Below are 21270 nucleotides of genomic sequence, written 5' to 3'. Positions count from 1 at the left end.
AAGGATTCTCTTCAGGTGATGCCATCCTGGTGGGATGCGTGGGAGCAGGGAGCGTGTTGGGGTTTGGGGGATGAGGGACCTCGCTGTCTCTCTCTGCTGTGGCCTTGACAGCATCTAGATGGAATTTTTCAGTTGTGCCCACATGGGAGTCGTGGCGGCTGCCCAACTGCTGGGCAGCACCAGCACCATCGTTAATAATTGACTGGTGAGATAATGAAATAGCCGAGCTCGCTGTTTGCTTTCCTTCCTTTTCCACTGCCACCGTAACGCTGTGCGCGATGCAATGTAATGGACCCAAGGGCAGCTCCCCCCGGTGAGGCAGAGCTTGTGTATGGAAGCTGCTTGTGCGGCGTTGATGCTCGCGGGGAGCTGCCGCCGTCTCCGAGCCGTCCCGGCAGCGTGGGGGGCCAGGTGAGAGACCGGGAAATCGCCTCCAACACGGAGCCAGTTGTGTTGGAAACACCTCAGGTTCTGATGTTCGCAGCTTCTTTTCCACTCGCTTTCAGATCCTTTCTGTGGGTGTAGCTGGGATGTGGACCCAAAGCATTAGCTTTTGTTTTCTAAAGAGAAAAGTGGAGGTAGAAACTCCAAGCTAGCTCTGCTTCCTGTGAATGCGTACAGCTCGCGAGGTAACTGAGCCGAATGCCGCTTTGTGGGGGTGGTGTATGCATTTTAGATGCTTTTTCTGGTGTATTTTGCTTCTCTAATTCAGCAGTTGCTGGTTTGATTCCTATCCATATATTTGCCTTATGCAAGCAAAGAATGGAAATAACGTTCTGTTTACGCTGTGTTGCTCATATCTTGTTTGCAGTACATCTAGTAGGAACAGACCCGAGCGTGAGTGAGTGGAGAGGGCAGGAGAAGAAAGTAATGTTGGCAAATGAAGGGTTGTGTTTTCCATGGATCCTTTCTCTCTTCCAAGGACTAACTTGCTCTTGGGTTTCTTCCAGAGCATCTGCTGCCAAAGTCCATCTGCTCCCATCCCGAGGCACCCTTCTGTACAGCCAGCAGGAAAACAGATGAAGGAGCAGGATATATCTTGGAAAATATTAAAACCGCATTTTGAAATGTTTAACCGAGGGTTGCAAACAGCCTTAGGCACATGGGGTTACACAAAGCAGCCTGAACTTCAGGGCTTCTCCTTGTATCTCTGCGTGTGCAAGGCGACGTTTTTCATAGGAAAATGTGTGAATGTAGCCAAATAAGTGAACAAGGGCAGGGCTTTGTTTATGCCAGAAAACATACATTTAAAATGCTAGAATTACTGGTGAGTTATGGTGCTTAAGAGACCACTCTCGCTGGGGACACGGAGAGTTGAGTGCGTCCCCTCTGGTGTGACCATCAGCCTCACAAGTGCAGGAGTTCTATTCTACCCTGGCACATGCAGATTGTGTGGGTTTTTTTGCAGAAAAGATAAAATGTAGGTCTATGTTAAATAGAGGAGGAAAGAGGCCTGGCAGTGAGATGTTTTTACACAGAAAGTGGTTGTCTTGGTTCAAAGGCACAGAATGATCCTCCAGCACAGGCTGTGTTGAAGTGAAATGCCGGTTATGGAGGAGTGATTTGGGAATGTGAAGTTTCCATAGAATGGATTGAATGTGGGAAGCTGTACCTGAAAAAACTGGCACCTTTCTGTTTGGGTAGGGACTGGTGGGCACACAGCGGGATGGACAGGGAGCCTCCCAGTCCTTTATTTACCCACTGACCAGATGGTCCCCTAACGGAAACTCTCGCTTCTCCCCGTTGAGCAACTCTCCTGCTGTCGAAGGTGCAGGAGCTGCCCTGCCCTCCGCACTCGGTGAAGTCTCTCCCATTATTGCTCGAGGTGCTGCTTTTTCCCCAAATGAAATGAATTCCTGCTTTCCCCAATCGCTTTCCTCCAACATCTCAGTTTGCAGCGTGTCTGAATACCGTTTGCAGACAGAGTGTTTAATTTCTGCCTGTGATTCTGGACAACTTGCACCCCATTGTTAATCCTGTACTAACATAACCGCAAGATATTTCCAGATTATTTTGACTGCTAATGCAGTTTCTCATTGTTTGTTGCGGAAAACGGTGATAATATTCAGTGAGATTAAGAGTAAATATTTACAAATTCTGCCCAAATAAAAGATATGGAAATATATTTCAATGCAACACTTGCCAAAGGAGCAGACCAGGCTGGTATGTGAGCTCTTGTGCTTAAGTGGTGCTTTCCTCTTATTCCAGTGGGATGCCCTGTGGGAACAGGGTATGACATTCCTGTCTCCCTCAGCACAAAGGCAGCCACTATTGCATTAACATCTGGATGAATTAGACTGAAAACAGATATCTTCTGGAAAGGAATAATTTTTCTTATGTCAGAGCTAAAGAGCTAATGGCTTTTTTTTTTTTTAATATGAAAGTAATTAACTCATAATCCTTAATTTGTGTGTAAGAAAATGGAAGTGCTAATATTGTTTGCCAATTACGTTTTCGACTGTCAGGGTGCTGTGAAAGAATGGATGTGCTTTATTGGGGGCAGCAAGTTATTAAAAAACTAATTTGTAGTTAGAAGAAGGTCTTAGGAGGAAACAGCACAGGGATCTGTTCCTGTTGTACAATTCTAGAATGGTTTTATTGTGTGGCAAATAGTTCTGCTGGTAGTGACGTTCTGTGGTTAAAGTTAGTAAGATAAACAAGGAGGTGGGTTTGTTGGATCAAGTTCCATCACCACATCTCTGCTTTCTCTTTCTCATGCTCTGTCTCCTCCTCACCTGTGTTTGGTGTCGCCAGGTTTTCCAGTGAGCACAAGCTGATTGCTGTCCTCTCCTGATGTCTGGTGATGAAATAAGAAGGAATGAAAAAGATTGGGAAGAAATGCACGCGTTTGGGATGAAGCTGTGGTTTCTGGCAGAAAACATTTTCCTGTGAAATGCTTTCAGAGGTAGAAACAAAAATAAGTGTTTGGTGTTTAGTGGATTAGGGAGTGATGAAGCCAAGAGAAATTTTTGAGGCTGAATGAGGAAAGTCAGGGAATTCAAGGACAATGGAGAAGTATGTGGCGGGTGACTGCTCTAATTGAAAGGTCAGGCTCTGCTGGGTGCTCGGAAAAGGTCTCTCGCAGGGCTGCGGAGACTTGCCAGACCTGATCTTCCTCATTAAATCCCTGGCCAGAGATTGGACCGTGGTTTTTGCATCCAAAAGCATTTTATCTGGGCCGCAGCTTTTTGCCAGCCATATATGCGTGTTTTTGAAATGCCAGGTCCAGCAAGGCGATGCCATCCCTGCACGGGAAAACTCCAGGGAAGGTGTAGGATGGACTCGTCCTGGCATCACGGCTCGAGCAAAGCTCCCACACTCTCTCTAGAGCGCTGGGCAAGGCAATTTTGGAAGATTTATCTGCCTTCCCCCTGCAAAAAAAGGGATGTTGAGATGCGTTATTTTCATCCTCTTCTAATTTACTCAAGACACTTTCATAGCTCCAGAAAGCCTTAAGTCTGTACCTGTGTGTTTTACTGGAAATATTTACATTCCTCAGGCTATGATGAAATATATTTCTCTGCACGCGAGGCACAAACCTCACCTAAATCCCATGTAGGCTCTGCTTTGAAAACATCTGACACTGTCTTTCTCCGGCTCTCAGTATCAGGGTGAGTTTCCCACTGGGCCTGTGTAAGACACACTTGAAAGGTTGTCCTTGTGTTTTGACGTGTGAGATCCTTGGCAGCTGTTTGCTACCAATGTCAGAGCTCTGGAAACTGCACTAAATGAGAAATCTGGTTTTTAGTGTCTTCAGAAATTTTGCAGGAAGAATACAGATTGGCAGAATGTGTGTTTTCCAGTCTCCTAGAGAGGATGGCATCTGGTATGTTTGCCTTCCTGAAGCTGAAAGTCATTGGGGATAAAATTATTGACTATGGGCTAGGAAAAAAAGTAACAATGGGAACCTAATTAGAAAAAGAAATTACTTCCAGAGATAATTGAGTACAAAGGTGATCAGACTGCCACGCTTTCCTAGATGGGGTATCCTTCCATGTCTCTTGCCTTTCCAGCAGTCATGTGGAAGTGATGGAATTTGAAGACTTCAGACATTTGTCTGAAATGTCTGGATATTTCTGGAATGTCTGGATATTTCTGGATATTTTTCTGGTCAAAGGAGCAGCTTTTATTTCCAGCCATCTTGTGTCTCAGAGATAGAATTACTGAGAACGCATCCCTTTTGTGCATGTGCATAGGTTCCTGTCTAGGAGGACATGTGAACCTGTTCTGTATCATCAACCGGAGGCATCGGTGGTACCAGACTCAGAACTTGCCTTCCCCAGGGTGTCCGGCGCTCTGGTTTCCCCAGGGCAGCCTAAGACTGTCTGCTGAAGCAAGAGCCTTGCAGAGGATGTTCTGGTAGCAGTTAGATCCCGTGGTCACTGAAGCGGACGGGTCGGGCACTGCAGGCTTGGCAACTGATTGGAATCTGAAGAATTTCAGCTAATATTTACATCAGTTGTTTGCCCTTTGATAAGAAACAGGTCGTTCACTAACGTGTACATGACATAACACTGGGAGGTTCGGCGTGGTGTTTGCTTTGCATTTCACACACTTATCGTTCTCGTTTCTTGGAGAACGGTTGCATGTTGTAGTTTGATATGGATTAATAGCTGTGTTTTCCTCCTTATTTCCATGGAGCCCTTTGTTTAAAAGGGGCAGTTTTACAGAAATTGATGGAGTTTTCTGCGTGCCAGCAAGGGTGTTGCCTTCATCTCCAGAGTGTCGTGGAGGAGAAATCCTGTTTGGCTTTCCAAAATTAAGATTTCTCACCCATAAACACCAATAGCCCAGTCTCAAATGACGGATTAAACTCTGCTTGTGTTTAAGGAAAACGCTCACTCTCGCTTCTCTGATGGAAAGGTGTGTTGGTGGCTTTTAAGGGAACTGCAGACGAGTAGGCAAACGTCCTGCGTGGCCGCGGTCAGTGCCAGGGTCTGCTTTTGCTGGGTTGTTGAGTGGAAATCAGAGGTTTGTTTAAGAAAATCCCTGTGTTTCAGGTCGGTGACACTTAGGGCAAGCATTGTATGCAACAATATAGGTGAGATGTGGATTGGTTAGCAGCACCTAACGCAATCTAAACGAGGTCAAACAAGAACAAACTGCCAGTAGAAGAAAGCTTGCCCTTAAAAGAGGGATAACTCGTTAATTGACTGCAGTCTGCAGTGCCCGATTGCTCTCTGGGCAGAGCTGATTTAGCACAGGGAGGCTTTGACCTACTAAGCTGGTTGCAAGGAATTCAAGATTGTGCAATACAACCACCTTTGCCTAGAATTAAGAGGTTGAGGTGGTGACTGGTATTTTAACAGTGGGCTGTGAGGGACTTCAGCAGGACTTGAACCTGCACTGAGTGCTCGGAGGCTGGATTTGCTGGATGTTTGGGTCAACAAGGAATTTCAAAGTGCAGCACTAGTAGCTGAGCTGAGAAAACGTACAGCATGGGCTGTAACAATGTGAATTTCCTGCTACTGTCTTGCCACTACTATTTTTTTTTTCTGTTATTATGATGATGGAAACATGGAACAAATCTTGTTTTGAGCTGTAAGACATCATTCTCTTAGCTCAGAGGCAGCCCAGCCTTGTGCATGCAATGTCCCGTGTCATCTGGGTGTTGTTCTTCCTCAGCCATCACCCTGCAGAGAAGCGTTAGACAAGTCCTGTCCCCTACGGAGATCCTGTTTCTTGCTTTTGTTCATCTCGTCTGTCACATTTGTCAGGTCTATAGAGCAAAGATGTGTGTTTTATATTTGCAGACTGCTCTGGTGTGGGGTTTCCTGGGTAATACTGGAGTAAATGCAATAAATAAGTGGATGGAAGTCAAGTTAGCCTTTTTCAAAAAAACAGCAACAAAAAAGCCAACAAAACTTTGGCTCTTAGTATGTTGTTGTTGGCTTTATTTCCAGCTTGGGTATGGAGTGACACGCTGTTAATATGCTTCCCTTCATCTTCTGGTGCTTTTGGTTCTAGTATACTTTCAGTCTAACATTTTTCTTTTTGCTTGCAAAGGTTTACAATGAAAATATTGTGAGTCTGCCTGGAATGTGTGAGTTGCATTACAGCCTTGCCAGGGCATTTCGAAGACCCAGAGAGAGTGCAGAGCATGAGGGTGCTCTACCACCTACCAGCTGGGGAGAACAATAACAGCATTGTTAACATCAGTTGAGTTTTAAGTACAGTCATGTTTTTCTTTTCTCTGTGGAAGAGAAGGCAGATTTCACATCGTTCCTCATTGAGATCAACCTTTCTGCTCCCAGGGTTTAGGAAGCATCTTCCCCAAAAGAAACAGGAAAAGTGTTTCCTCAGGTGTGTTGCAGTATCCTAGATGTTGTTCTTTCAGTATTCCATTTAAATTTCAGCAGAGACTTCTGGAGAACAATATGTTACTTCAGTTCTTATAATTTTTCAGTCACTTCAAGAATGTGACATTGCCAACTTAGTCTTAAGCAAGCAGATGAAACGTGAGCCGTGGCAAGAGCAGGGCCAGAGGCACCCAGGGCAGGGGAAAATCCTCTGGTGCTTCTCCACGGAGCAGGAGGAGAGGCTGCAGGCAGCTTCCCTTGGCACCAGGAGAGGAGCAGACGGAGGAGGGAACGTCCTGGGAGCTTGCAGTGTCCTCCTGCTCCTGCTGCCAACAAGGACTCAGTGCTCACTGTGGCTGTTTCCAAGCTGGATGTTCTTACCTTGGCCTTCTAAGGTATTGAAGTTACATCTGTTATTTCTGATATCATCATATAAAGCTGAGGGAAAGGTTCTTCACTCTCTTGCAGAGCTTGCTGTGAATCACAAATGGGTGGCTTGAAATAATGGGGGAAAAAAGAGATCCTGGAAATACTGATATAGGAAACCAAGAGAGTGCTGTCATATAGATAAACCAAAGCACGATTGTTATTTGAATTCTGCACATAGCTGTGAAAAGCTGGAGCCAAACTCCGGTTGTAAATCAGGGTAGCTCTATTAACGCCAGTGGAACAGTGCCAGCACGTCCCAGACAAAGCCTTGGCTTGGTCTATTAATAGCAGCCCCTGAGGTTGAGTCGGTGGAGCTGCTTGGAGAAGTTCCACTGGAACAAAACTTTGACTGAAAAGCCAGAGATAAGAATGACAGAGGAATCTGCCTTCTGGTTCTCTCGTGGGATGTGGCCGCCTGGGGTTTGATCCTGTGTGCTGCCCAGCTCCCCGGGTACCATGGCGTTCGCAGTCTGGCAGGGCTCTGGGTTTCCACGTGCCGTTTGTTTGCTTGGATCTTGTAACAGGGCGTGATAGCAACCACGGTGCGGTCTGGTTCTGCATTCAGTGTCAGCACAGGTGTTTTCGCAGCTGCTTTTCTTACCGTGTAGCTTCAGAAAACACAAGGTTTTTATTTGCTTAAATTCTTCAGTAGACTGTGGTGAACAGGGTGGGGAATGTCACCAGCTGTGGATGCTCCGTGTTTCCTGTGTGCCCCTGTTAGTCAGGGACAGACAATTAAATTTCACAGTTGTGTTTTAGATCATCTCTAAAGAGAGAGGGACCTCCCCTGGGCCTCTCAGAGTCAGCTTCTTGCTGACTTAAATTCAAAAAACCCCCAGCACAAGTTCCCACTGTGCAGTGTTTGGCTGTTTTCATTTCCCAGAAACTAGTTAATTTATTTACTGTGCCTCCCCCAGTCCAGGTTCCCTTTATAGATTAACTTGTGTATTTTGGCTCCTATCCATCTCTTCCTTTGGCTTAAAGTGAATGATACAAGGACTGTCTCCGGAACAAGGCAGGAACATGAAGGTTTTTGATTAAGCAGCAATGTCACCCATGGAACTTCTCTCTCTGCTCAAGTGCGGTGTTGGGAATGGTGGATTAAAGGGATGTGGAATATGGAAACAGTGTCACATGGAGCAGTTGGCCAACTATGGTTTTCAGAGCTGTTTGCTGTCTTTTAATAACTAATCAGTCTTTAGAATTCATTTAGCCTGTGATTATCAGCAGCACTTGGTGTTTTCTAGCCTCTGTGTATTTGATGTACGTGAACTCTAAGCCAGTGCGTTTTCTAGTGCGTTTGCTGTGTTTGCAGGGCAGTTCTTAGCATCAGCCATAAAAACATTTGGCTGTCCTTTGAAATCTGTGATCTGTTACAGCAGAATCTCTCGCTGAAATAATTCAGCAATCTCTCATTAAGCCACTTTCTGTATGTCTCTGGGAAAGGCTTTCCAAGATGTGTATTTTTTGAGTACTGATGGGAATGACATGGAAGCCCCCTTCAACAACAAACCATTTTCATCTAGGTAACTCTTGTTATTAAAGACTTAGTTGCTCTCTTTGTGGTAGAGGAAATGATCCTGATAACTAGCGAAGCCAGAGACTTACTTCTAGCTACTCTAAGTACTATTTTCAAGCTCTCACCTTGAGCACATGTGCAATACTCACTGCCTGATCTCCCCAGCTGCAATTAGAATCCTCCTACTGAGTCTTTTTCACTTGTTTCTCTTACGTTTTAGGGACATCTAGGTATTACTGGAATGCGACTACAGAGAAAAATGTGCTTTTCTAACATCTGTGTTGTGGATATTTAATCGGACTGTGATTTCTGGAAATGCTACATTATGGCTTCATCTGGAAATGAGATCGAAAGATGGACTCACAGGCAGGGTGGCAGAATTGGGAAGCTAGAAGAGCCTGCGTCCTCTCCGGGAAACAGTAATCATCTTTCACCAGTGAAGTCGATTGACAGCGTGGAACATCTCTTGCGCCTCCCTGGAAGAGCAGACTCTGCTTACAGCTCCTTCTCAGGGGGATCAAATGTTCCAGAGTATCCCACCCCATCGTGCTGTGGTGAAAACTGCTGTTTGCCTCCAGAGCAGATGCCGTACATGGACTCGGAATACGTGAGAGGTATTTATAATGTCAGTGCAGCAAGCTCTGACCTCAGATGCCTGCATCCACACGAGGCACCAGACCTGAGCATCCATGACAACTCTCACAGCACGGGTCTCGCTGAACGCTGTGGAAGCACTCCTACCCGTGGGACTTTAAATCAGGGACTGCTGCCTCGGGCTGCCCCTCCGCCTTCTCCTCCTGTGCGACTCGATAGCTACACAGTCACTAAACACCTTGAAAACTCAAGAGGGAGACGCAGCTCTGGAAGTCAAGATGTAGCAACTGCTAGTAGAAAGAATCTGGAAAATAGTGGCTTTTCTTCCGATTCTACAAATGGGGTGTCTCTATCAAAAATTCAGGGGTTAAAGACAGATGAAAAGGGAGAGTGGAGCCTGTCCCAACAACCTAGGAAAAGAAGCAATCCACACATTTTCAGCAGACCTTCTTCATTCATTTTTCAAGAATATTTAAAGACTGACTGCGTGGCTCATGTCCCTAAAAGACTTTCTGCTTATAACTCAGATTATGCTTATGAAATTCCCAGAGAGGTGGACTCCAGGTCCCACGATGCCAACCCTGGGACTGTTAATGATACCCAGAAAGACAAAGAGCATCCCCGCAGGGAACATAAAACAACTTTAAGAGAAGCAGATGTGGCAAGCGCAGTGCCAGAACCCAACCAACAGTGCCTGCTCCACACCAGGTTGCATTTAGACGTGGATCAAGATGTGTTTGAGGACAACTGTGACTTAAAATGTATGGAGAGTGCTTTTCTAATAAAAAATGCTTCCAGGAAGCTGAGCAGTTGTACGGATCAAAATCAGTGCTGTGACTCTGAAGGAAAAATGGAAAGTGATGTTAGGGAACCATTCCGGAGTCAGCAAGTGAAAATGCAAAGATGGTCCTGCAGCTCCAGTCCTATAGAAGTGGAGCAGCCTTGCTGTGAGGAGTCGGATCAGGGAAATAAGGAATGCTATGATAATGCTAACCAAATGTCTTTTTTCAGACCAAAAGAAGATTCCAAATCTCAGTTTTCACATGAAGTCAAGACAGATAAACAGGCTAATAGCAGCAGTCCTGACCCTAGCACGCATGTAGATGAGGAGGAACCTCCTGTTCAGAATTATCAACCCAAATTTCAAAACCAGCTCTTCAGGCACCTTCAGGACGATGTAGCTGGTGAGGAAATAACCCGGCAGATGACTCCCATGCTTTACTATCTCTCTGGGGGGAAGCCCACCAGCGTCCTGCACCACAATGAGCTCACCCAATGTCAAGAGGACTCGAGGAGCTCCCCAAAGGCATTTCCAGCAAACAGCTGCTCTGCCTCAGCCCAGTGCCCAGAGATACAAAGGGAAAGCAATCGGCTTCAAAGGACCAACCACCACCATCAGTGTGGTGCTGATCATCTTTTCAAGACTGAAGATCCTGTTCTCGGGAGTCACGCCTCATCCATGGATGAGAGTTCCAAGAATGACTATAGAGAGAAACTCAAAGTAGCTCAAAAAAAGGTTCTAAGAGAAACCTCCTTTAAAAGAAAAGACTTACAGATGAGTTTGCCAGTTAGACTCAGACAGAAGCCCTCTAAAAGGCCTTCAATTGAACACCTTAGGTCTTTGTCCTTATCCAGTGCAAGCGAGGATGCGAAACCTGTTCCTTGTCCCCCTTCTCATCTAGAATCCTTGGGCAGTTTCAATCGAGGTGAAGAAATTAAGAGGCCACAAATGGGTCAAGTAGTGGGAAAGAAAAGGGTAACAAAGGAGCAGAAGAAACTCTGTTATTCTGAGCCTGAGAAACTCGATCAGCTGGCAGATAAGGAGGTACCATGGGGTCAAGTCAGGGATAAAATCACTGAGCAAGATATGATGACACCTAGGAGAAAGACTCTGGAAAACAGGGGGAGGGCGCTTTCTAGTTCAAGTATTTCCAGGACGGAGCTGAAACAAATCCAGCACACTGCACTTGTTGAATACATGGAACGGAAGATTAATCAAAGACCAGGTAGTTCACAACACCTCCCGCTGCATAAGCCACCCCTACAGAAGAGGTTGTCGCATCCCAGATGGCCTCCTGGCAAGGTTTCCAGTTCAAATGGGAGCAGAAAGGTGCAAAACTATGAGGTTTGCTGCCAAGTTTTTGCTGAAGAAAAGCCGCCAGATGTTTTTCCTCCTTTGGCTTTTGTTCCGCCCCTGAATGTGACCAGCAGGTGTGATCCCAGCTCTGCTGCGGGTGCAGCCCCCTTGAAGCACGACCCATCACCCCGGAAAGCGGACGAAAGCTGCACCAGCAAGTGTGTGTCAGCTGAAAGTCTCCCGCAGGCAGATGCTCCTGCGTCTGGGAGAGCTCGCGAGAGATCAGAATCGACTCCTCCTTCCACGGAGGTAAGAAAGATATTAAGATATCTATTTTGAGTCCAACTTACGGCTGGCTGGTTTGGGGAACTCTGGGACTATTGACATGGAAAACTGCTGAACATCATAGAAGAAGAATTAAGGCAGTAAAAGGGTCAGAAGGCCAATAATCTAAGAGGCTGACAGACTTCCACCGATGCTGCCTCTGTTTTGAATTGTTATGAGAGTAGAGGAGCTGTTTTGTGTTCAGCGGTTCTTTGGCTTCTAGGAAAAAAAGATGGAAGAGCATAATGGCAAAATCACTAATAAAAAGAGATAGACAAAATCAAAAGCCCACAAACAAATAATCCCCCAGAAGCAGAGCCTTTGGACCTCCTCAGAGGTGCTCAGATCTGCTGTTGGCTTCTGTTTCTGGGCATAACACGGGAATTAAGTTAAACGGCTGCCTGCTCTGACAGTGCTGGTTGTCCCAATGTGCTGTTTTTGTTTCCAGGACACTTACAGATGTGCCAGTAAGGCAGCAGCTCAGTCTCAACACTGCGAGAGCTGCCTCAGCCCCCCCAGGTAAGGCTGCCAAGGCAGAGCCTGTCGCGGAGCTCATCTGCCCTCTCCTTATCCCTTGGGATCCCCCGTTGTCCATGTGGGAATATTCACCCCTGAAGCTCTTTGCTTCCTTTTGGGACAGTCTTTAAAATCCCATGTGCTGTGTGGAGCAGAAGAAGAAAAGGCAGAGTGCAGCTGAGCTGCTCTGCTCTCCTCCACATCTCTGGGATCACAGCTCCCTCATCTGAGCTCTGGTGAAAACAGCATCTGCAGCAGCTCGGGATGCCTAGTCTGGAACTTGTGTGATCACAGAGCAGAGTAAAAGGGGCTTTTAGTGTGTTTTTTAAAGGAAAAAAATCATGTGGTGGTTACACATAGCGAACTAGACAGTTTGTACAGTAACTGTGCGTTTGTTTTGCACGTTTGAGGAGCAGCAAGGGAGAAAAACAGCTGAACTCTGTCTCAACAAGGCAGTGATGCTTGTGTAGTGATAGAATTTCCACTGTTCCAGTCATTCCAAAAGGTTCAAAGGGTTTCATGATACTCAATGGGTTTTGGAAAATGTGTGTTTTTAGTAAGATTTTGAAGTTTTCCTTAAATTTCCTTATTTAGCAAAGAGGCTCAGCAGGGCAGTCTGAACGTAACTGGAAATTCTGGGCAGAACAAGAGCATCGAACATGCCTGATCATAGCTCTGATATGTGCTAAGTGATGAAAAGATGAGAAATGCAGAACTGGCTTCATTCATAAGCAGCAAGCGGTGCTGAGCTGTGGGGGAAGCCCAGCTAGACGGGGCACGTTTGCAGTGTGCGTTACTCAAATGTTCCAACCGGGACCAGCAGGGAGAGCAAGCTGGGACCACTGCCCACACTGAGGGTGTCTGTGGACTACTGGAAAAAAAGCTTGAGGACATTCTTATGCATATTTTTGCATCCGTTTAATCTCACAATGTAATTTTGAGGCAGTTTTCCTTGCTATTACTCATTTTCCCTGACAGCTGCCACTGTGATGAGGCCTGAGAGTGAGTCAGAATAAGACCCACCACTGTTTGCAGCTATTTTCTTAGGTGTCTCTTCATCATCCATCACTCCAGAAACATCTGTCAGTCTGTGGTGACAATATTGCATCTCCATTCCTTTAACTGAGGTATCGCAGTACAGCATCACCTTGCGATGCCGTAGTGATTTGCAGGAGATATTTTTATCACCTTTTTGAGGGGAAAGGCTTTTCCAGCACCCAGGACATCACTACACCAGCACCAGGTGGTTCAAGTTAAGATCAAATAAGGGTTTTATTTTTAATTGCAGTAAAAGGGTGGCTGTAATAGATAAATTTCCAAGTGACTTAATTAGTCTGTGTTTTAGGGCACTTCTTACTACGGGTTTATTTCAGAAAACATGTATGTCGGTCATAATTAGAAAATGAAAAGCTTAATGGGGTGTCAAACAATGTGGCGTGGCCAGACATTTTACAGACTCCCTTTTTTCCCCCCCATGCAAAATTAATAGGCATTATGGAATCTGAGTCTTTAAAACCTTGATAAAAAGAGGAAGATGATGAAAATGGCCTGTAGCTGCTTAATCAGTCTGTAAAAATATCTATTTATATGAAATATTTGTAGAAACATCTGTGTAGAGGAAGTGCCTGAAGTAAAACGAGGTGTCTTCTTACAGTATCCGTGATCCTGGGAAGGATGGATGCGGGAATGGTGAATATAGAGATGATGATGTAAGTGGACGCGTGTGTTGTCGGGATGCTAAGAGGCTCCTTCCTGAAGTCTCTGTTCTTAACCCAAGAAGTGCAGGCAAGGAAGATGCCCGAGTAGGGGAGGAACACAGGACTAAATCTGTGAGTGGCAGTCCTTTAATGCAGAGTTTGGAGCAGCAGCCTGCGGCCTCTCCAGAGCGAGCAGCGCCCAGCCTCGCAGCGTTAGCTCAGCCGCGCCCAGGAGACAGAGATGCAGCCAAAGGTGTGATGGCAAAGGACACGTCCGTGCACGATAGCCACGAGGACATTGTCTCCGAGAGAGACACACAACTGCCCCTAAGGAGACTGCGGTCTCCTGAAGACCAGCGGTACGAACAGCTTGCTCTGGAGATCATTGCCAAAGACAATTCCCTGGTTGATGTTCTCAGGCCTCATCCTGTTGGAAAAACTGCTCTAGACCTGATGGAGAGTTTCTTTCCTGTTAATGTTTCCATGCTGGATAAATCGCGCAGAAAAAAGGGAGATGTATGGCACGTGCAGGACAGCAAGTAAGTAGACAACACCCATTATCTAGTATTTTAAGCTATTTTAGGATATGAATATCACATAGGTAGTAGTAAGATGGCTTGAGTGTTTGTTTTTTTACTTTTGTTTTATTAGCAGAATAGTTTAGCTTTCTGATTTACATTCCGAGAAATATGAGTCTATGAAAGAAGAAATGCAGTTCAGTGATACCTTTATAAAAGGGGCTGGGACAAACCTCAGCTGCAAATCTTTTGCTTTATATCTTTTAAAAAACCAGAAAAATTGCTGCTAGGAGAGGGGAGAGACTCTGAAGTCGAAGTGTATAAAAACGTGACCACAATGTTTGTGAACAGAACTCTGTTTGCCACAGGTATTTATTTTCTGTTCCAATAGCAGGAAAAATAGTAAAGGTGCAACAGAAGAGTGTCCAGTACCTGAACGTGGAGCCAAGCAAAGGAGTGAAGATCCTACCTCTGAGGGGAACCAAGTCCTGAGCAGCAGAAGGGATGGCACAAGCGACCCAGATGACGTCACTTCCAAGAAAGTAGGTAGATGGCCATCAGAGGAGCTGTGGTTTCTTCACCGCGATAAAGAATTTATTGTCACTTATTGCTGTGGATATTTTTGTTCATTACTTTTATCCCAATAATGTTTCACAGATCACTTTTAATCCATTTTTGCTAGTAGGTAAAGTCCTGGCCAATGGTCACATTGGTCATAAATGGTGGGTTTTAATCCCTGCCTGCTTTGATTGAAAGCTCTTCTCCCATATGCTTCTCTTCTGCAGGTTACCTGTGATGGGTTATACCTGGAAAAAGCCTGCAGGGCTGGTTATGTTTCCTTGCAAGGCAGCTGGCTCCCGATGTAACACTCGAATGTGATCTCAAAATCTGTAAAATTCATTACAGCTGGCGGCCTGAATTAGCAATATTATTTACTCTGCAGGAGCTGGCAGCAGTTTCTGCCTGTGGCAGTGCCCTGTTACCTTCCATAGGCACAGGGAATAGCAGTAGCTTGGACAGAGCTGGACTAGACCAGAAATCCAGCAGCTTTGCAGGGCAGTCTTGTAGCACTGAAGAATTAGATGGGTTTGTTTCCCCTATAGAAACCTGGCTGTGCTCTGTCCCAGATGGTGACAGTCTGCCTGCCTGAAACTCCTCTGTGCAGGTGGTGTTTTCAGTACCTGCTGCCTTTCTGCTGCTCCTCTTCACGGAGGTGCTGGCTGATTTCCCAAAAAGCTGATAGGGTTCTTCTCCCACCCAGGTCTTGGGGTGTTTTTCCATATCAATATTCCTGTATCCCACAGCCTCCTCTGCTCGTTTCTCTGCCCGGGCACCGTGGCTCGCTTGAATTGCTCATGGAACTGACTTTTTCTGTGCATACGATAAATGAAATTCCAGTTGGTTCTGGTGAAGCTCGGTAACAGAGCTGTCACTCCATGCTCTTGTTTAAGAGCATAACCACGTGTAATCGTTCTGTAATCTTTGTTGCAGTTCGCCTCTGACTGATTGGGAGCTCTCTGAGCCGAGGATTATATCACCAGCTAAGGCGATTACCTGTAATTTGCTTTTCAGAGTTTGAGAATCAAGTACCACTTAGAAAATGTTTCTCTTTTTTTTCCTTTCCCAGAGCTTAAGATAATTTTAAAAATCCGAAGTTTGGTAAAGATGTGAAGAGAATCAGTTCTCTAGAAATGATATGGATTCCCTTTGGCAATAACAGCTTTCTGTGTGGATTTTTCCCATGGCAGCTGGAACTCGTCTGCAGCCTCCGGTCAAAGCTGCGGACCCTGTGGGAGGAAAGGGAGCTCGTCCTCTCCGAAGCCAGGGAGTGCGCCGAGCGAGGAGAGGAGCTGGAGGCTTTGGTGAGGGACGTCTGCAAGCCCAATGAATTTGAGCGCTACATGATGTTCATTGGTGACCTCGAGAAGGTTGTGAGCCTCTTGCTCTGCCTGTCCAGCCGCCTCGCCAGAGTCCAGAATGCCTTGAGCAGGATCGATGGTGATACCGACGCTGAGGAGAAGGTGAGTGACAGGGAGCGGCGTATTTCATTTGGCTTGTTCTCTTCTTTCCAGGTGCTCCCCTCATTTGTCTGACAGCTCTAACCAGAGGTTGTAAATCACACGTGAGTCCCAGGCAGCCGTTGCTTGGGCAGGTCCAGTCCCCAGGACAGGCTGTCTCTCCAGAGCCGAGGCAGAGCGAGCTCTGTGCCTGGGTGCTGGGGTGGCAGCAGCAGCAGCAAAACCCTGAGAGTCTGAGCCAGGGCCTTTGACTCCTCAGGCGGAGTCACTCCAAACCCCTGCTTCAGAGGGCTTTTTGGTTTTTTTCCTCCCACTGGTAATTTCAATGCAGTAATTCCTGCCTTTGAAGTTATATTACATGTCTTAACTATAGCGAGCAGGAAGATGATGTGGTCGCAGCTTGAGATAAAATTTCCTGTAGTTGAACTCAACCAGCCAGTTTTGCTGGAGAAATTGGGAATTGTCTAATGTCACCAGGAAATCTTTTTAAGTCTGAAATACACTTTTTTTTCCTGGAGAAGACAACCCAAATTTATCCCAGAAATGATTCTTTCCTGCTGTCCTATTGCTTTTGAACATGTGTTTATGATACCTGCTGTTATCTCTCATTTGGAAATGAGGAAAGCAGAGTTAGGAAAGCTGGGGTTTCCTGGAGCTGTGCTGCTGCTGACCTGTGGCTCTAGAGGTTTATTGTAGTTCACACACACAGGAGCATGAGGAGAGCCCTGCCATGCAGCGTGGTATGGAGAGTCAGGACCTACCTGCTCCAAAACATTAGTTGTGTTAACAGGAATAATTTCTAGCCGGTTTTCACAGAGATTTGGGCTTTGTGGCTGGCAGGGGGCTGCTGTTTCTTTAGTGTTATGTTTATCCTCTTCATAGTAAATATATTAAAATAATACATTCAAGAATTTGATAAAGGCTTGGTTACGTGCCAGCATTTTTACAACCTTCTCCCGGATGCTGCAATTGCCCCGATGTTTGCGGAACCAGCAGTCTCGAGCTTTGACTCCATTTCTAGGGTGTCAGTGGTGACCATTGCTCTGCTATATTCAGTTGCTGTCTGGCTTGAAGTTACTTTATCCCACGTACCTTTTAATAGAAGTCACACAATCATTTTAATGTGACATTGGCACTCTGGCCACTCGCAGCTCAACATCTAAAGTCAGGTGCCTTAAAGAGCTTCTAATCGGGTGAAGATGGATGCAGGATACTCTAAAATTACCAGAACGTTAAACATATTGATTTATTTTTCCTGAGGGTAGCATGGAAGAAGTGAGCTTTGATGGGGTTTACTGGGTGTCTTTACCTTGCAAGCCACAAGAATGAGTAATTCAATTGAGAAAAGGCTCATGTGGAACATAAAGCCCACAAGAGGAAGTAATTAAACTAAATCGACTGTGGCTTCCAAACGAAGATCTAGAGACTGCCAGGAATGATGAGTTTCATAGTGTGCTGCTTTGTTTTTTCATTCTATTAGCAATCGCTGAATGAACGGCACAAGCTTTTGTCTAGACAGCAGGAAGATGCGAAAGACCTGAAGGAGAATCTAGATCGTAGGGAAAGAGTGGTCTCTGGTATCCTCGCCAAGTACCTAACCGACCAGCAGCTCCAGGACTACCGACGCTTTGTTCAAGTCAAGACCTCCTTGCTGATTGAACAGAAGGACCTTGAAGAGCAAATCAGATTTTTTGAGGAACAATTAGAAAATCTGGAGAAGAGCATAATACCTCTCTGACGCCCACAGAGCGTCCGCTTTGCACATTGTGGTTTGTGATGTTTCCCTGGAGATCCCCACGCACTCGCTGCACTGGGCTCGGTTTGGGAAGTCTCGCAGTCCTGTTGGTGCCACAGGATTGACAAGTGCTTAGATGTGCTGGCGATGATCTAGGCACACGCTGGACCCCCTTCCCTGGCAGACAAGCCAACTGACAGTGTTGTACAGCGTTGTAGCAGACCGCGGTCTGGAAATGACTGATAGGATGTATTGCTCCTATTAACTTGGCATGTATTTCCCCTTCTCGTTGTCTGTCCATCTGTTTCCAGATTGACATAATCTCAATAAAAGAATGATACAAATATTTTCCTCTTGTGGGTGGGTTGAGTGTTTGGAATGAAAAATGATGGGAGTGCTGAGATTTGAATTGGAAATTGCGCAAAGCCATAGGAAACAGTATGGGCTGTTTCAGAGAAACTCCTTGTTTCTACTGTTTATATGTACAACTTGGTAAAAATACTCTGTAATGGAAGAAAATAACTATTTCCTCTCTTGGCAGTTGGCATCTGTGAGTTTGTCTTGGCTCTGTGCAGGCTGATCAGTAGTGGGTCTCAGGAGGTGAGAAAAATATGGTCCTTTTTGACATCAAAAAGAGCCGATGGGTGATGAAGGCAGCTTAAATGAACGCTTTTGGGAATGATAAACCCTGAGCTTATTCCTGCACAACCATTTGCACATGCTTGCTCTGCTTTCAAAGTGTTTATTTTTCAAGCAGCCCATCCAGGGATTTGCTTTGAGGTAGTTTTCAATTGTCAGTGTGCACAAGAAGTGCTGAGCACTGGGGGAAAGCTCTGCTGCAGAACAAGGTAGGTGGGAATGAGTGGAGATTATTCTGTTTCAATGAGGCTTTATATAAATCCCTTGGTGAAAATCTTTTAACTAATGTGTGTTGAGTCAAACTGGTGATGTTGCTGTATTTAAAACTTGAGTGTGTGTGGTTTTTAGCACTCAGTGAGAGGAATATTGTGTCTGAGCTACATACCCAGTCCATGAATAAAGCAGCTACTAATCGAACTCGGGTTTCTTCCACAGGCAAATAGATGTTCCTTGTTCTGTGATGTTTTACTTGAGGTGTGTGTCTTGACTATGGTATCGTCACCACTGGGAGAAGGTGTCCTGTTCCTAAGGCGTCATCTTCTTTGGGATTGCATGAAGCTTTCAGTAAGCACGCAGCCACCCCCGATGGGGAGTTGATGTGGGTTTAAATGGATGGTTTGGGCTCATTTTGGGGTTGGAACTAGATGATCTTTAAGATCCATTCCAACCCAAAATATTCTGTGATTCTGTGGCTTGCAGTGATAGAACGAGGGGTAATGACTATAAACTGGAGAGGGGCAGATTTAGACTAGACATAAGGAAGAATTTTTCCCTATGAGAGGGGTGAGGCACTGGAACAGGCTGCCCAGGGAAATTGTGGCTGCCCCATCCCTGGAGGTGTTTGAGGCCAGGTTGGATGGTCCTTGGGCAGCCTGATCCAGTGGGAGGTGTCCCTGCCCATGACAGGGGTGGAACTGGATGGGCTTCCAACCCAAACCATTCTATGATTTTACCTCAGATCCCATTCTTCATCTGAGTTTACCCACTGGACAACACGAATGAACTGATTGAGAAATGACAGAGACCACCGCGTGTGTTCTGCCTGAGCAATGTTTGTTAAGGATAACTTGCTGACCCTGCTGTCGGAGGGCACCGCAGAGGGTGCAGGGCACGGCTCTTCCCATGGGCAAACCGAGAAGTGGGCTGGGCTTTACGTGGCAGTGCAGTTAGACACAAAGAGCTTGCCAGAGTCCAGGGTTAGCAGCTGCTCTGTGTTTGTGTTCAGAATAAAGGAGTGTGTCCTCAGGTGCTGTCCAGGCTCCAACAGAGAAGCGTTGTTCTCTTCTAAATTTGCATATTTATGCAGAAGTACTGGTAGCTGTAGCCCTGCTCACATTTCAAGAGAAACAGCGTAGTACCCTGAGTAAGGCTGCCAAGGCTTGGCATCAGAAGCCAGTTTTATGGTGTGTAGCAGCAAAGATATTTGCAATGAAGTGTGCAAGTCGATGGTACGTAGCAAAGAGTAGTTTTGTGAATCTTAACATTTTGTTCCAGTGATCTGAACAGAATAGATTGCTCTTAATGCTAAAAATATTAATTAAAATATGCTGCTATCGAGTTCACCCAGCTCCCCTTGTTCTTTCTCTCTTCCTTTCCTCCCTCTTGGAGCTGGAAGCCAAGACAGCCAGAAATGCAGCGTGGGTCTTTTTTACAGCACTGCTCCAGGCAGTCTTTCCTGACCCTACGCAGGCAGAAGGCTGATCCCGAGCAGCTGAGCTGTAGGTGACGGGGACTGGTGGTGTCCTTAGGGAAGCAAACCTTGTAAATGTTGAGGACTGCGGAAACAAACCCCTGTGCAGTGCTCGTACATTATTGCTATTAACACTCGCCTTTGGTTTGCAACTCCTCCAGCAGCTACTCAGGTACTGAGTCGCCCCTGCCCAGCACGCCTGGAGCAGGGAATGCTCTGCTCTTCTTCCCAGCCGCTGCCCAGAGCCCAGGAAAGCTCGTTGGCCTTGGCAGTTCACCAGCACCGAGACCTGCTGAGCTGCTCCTGGTGCCAGCAAAGGCAGGTGAGCGTTGGGAACGTAAGGAATGAAGGAGCTCCCGGCTGCCTGACCCTCTGGGGTGAGCAGGCAGGACATCTTCACCACAGCCACAGGCAGCAGGATCAGGGATGCTTGGGAGTCTCCTGTTGCAGCCTGCAAACCTGATACTGTCTGAACAGCCTGAGGTGGAGGTAACCGGACCCCTTCACCATGAGAGAACTGGCACTGGAGACCTGTGGGGAGCTGTTGGTATCAATTAATTACAACTACATCCACGAGAAAGCAAAAGAATGGTGCCAGGGGGAAGAAAGAAGGAGGAATAGGTAAAATGTGAGCGTGTAGCTCTCCCCCCCTGGGATGTCAGCTGTGGGGAAGCTGGTGGGATTCCAGGAACGATCTCTTAACTCATTTGGCCATCCACGCACAAGCCAGCGTGGGGGGAAGAAACTGCAGTAGCTTCTGTTCTGCTGAGCAAAAGCAGGTGGGCCTGATTTCAGGGTAAAAAGATCCCTTTTATTGCCTAGGGCTGGAGATGAGCAAGGTGTTGAGGCAGAGCAAGGGGTCAGCGAAGCCAGATGAGGCACCGTGCCTGTCTGACAGCAACTTGGCAGCAAATGTGGGGATTTGAGAAGTAGTAGCTCATTTGAAATTGGATTTAACACCCACTGCAGTGCGTGGGAGTCGCTGCTGGATCAGCAACTGCTCTGTCAGCCTCTCAGGCACTACACTCAAAGATTTTAATTTTTTTTTTTTTTTAAACGCAGGCCTTGTTTTCTTCCTTGGGGTGTTTTGCTGTGGGATTTTGGCATGTGGAGCTAATTAAGGAATGGAGGTGCACAGGGGTTAATGTAAATGTACTCTGCAAAAGATCTATTTGGTGCTCGTGAGAGCTGCTTTTAATGGGTAGAATGATATTC

At 46.2% G+C, this 21270-nt stretch overlaps 1 protein-coding gene across 1 annotated transcript; it reads left to right on the top strand.

The window, feature by feature from the left end:
- The first annotated feature begins 606 nt into the window (after positions 1-606).
- SHROOM1 (shroom family member 1) lies at positions 607-18073 on the top strand. Its single transcript, XM_069869094.1, has 7 exons — positions 607-629; positions 8468-11227; positions 11691-11761; positions 13413-13994; positions 14365-14515; positions 15722-15994; positions 17472-18073. The coding sequence occupies exons 2-7, from the start codon at positions 8573-8575 to the stop codon at positions 17727-17729; spliced, it is 3990 nt and encodes a 1329-aa protein (XP_069725195.1). The 5' UTR covers positions 607-629; positions 8468-8572; the 3' UTR covers positions 17730-18073.
- Positions 18074-21270: the final 3197 nt, after the last annotated feature.

Source organism: Phaenicophaeus curvirostris, chromosome 15 (assembly GCF_032191515.1).
Source record: "Phaenicophaeus curvirostris isolate KB17595 chromosome 15, BPBGC_Pcur_1.0, whole genome shotgun sequence".
Taxonomy (NCBI): domain Eukaryota; kingdom Metazoa; phylum Chordata; class Aves; order Cuculiformes; family Cuculidae; genus Phaenicophaeus; species Phaenicophaeus curvirostris.
This window is presented reverse-complemented; position numbering and strand designations above follow the sequence as displayed.

Bases quoted from the DNA above. Each gene is read 5' to 3' on its own strand.
- SHROOM1 (XM_069869094.1), top strand. From the start codon at position 8,573: ATGGCTTCATCTGGAAATGAGATCGAAAGATGGACTCACAGGCAGGGT. The intron at 11,762-13,412 runs GTAAGGCTGCCA...GTCTTCTTACAG, and splicing joins AGCTGCCTCAGCCCCCCCAG to TATCCGTGATCCTGGGAAGG. The intron at 14,516-15,721 runs GTAGGTAGATGG...TTCCCATGGCAG, and splicing joins ATGACGTCACTTCCAAGAAA to CTGGAACTCGTCTGCAGCCT.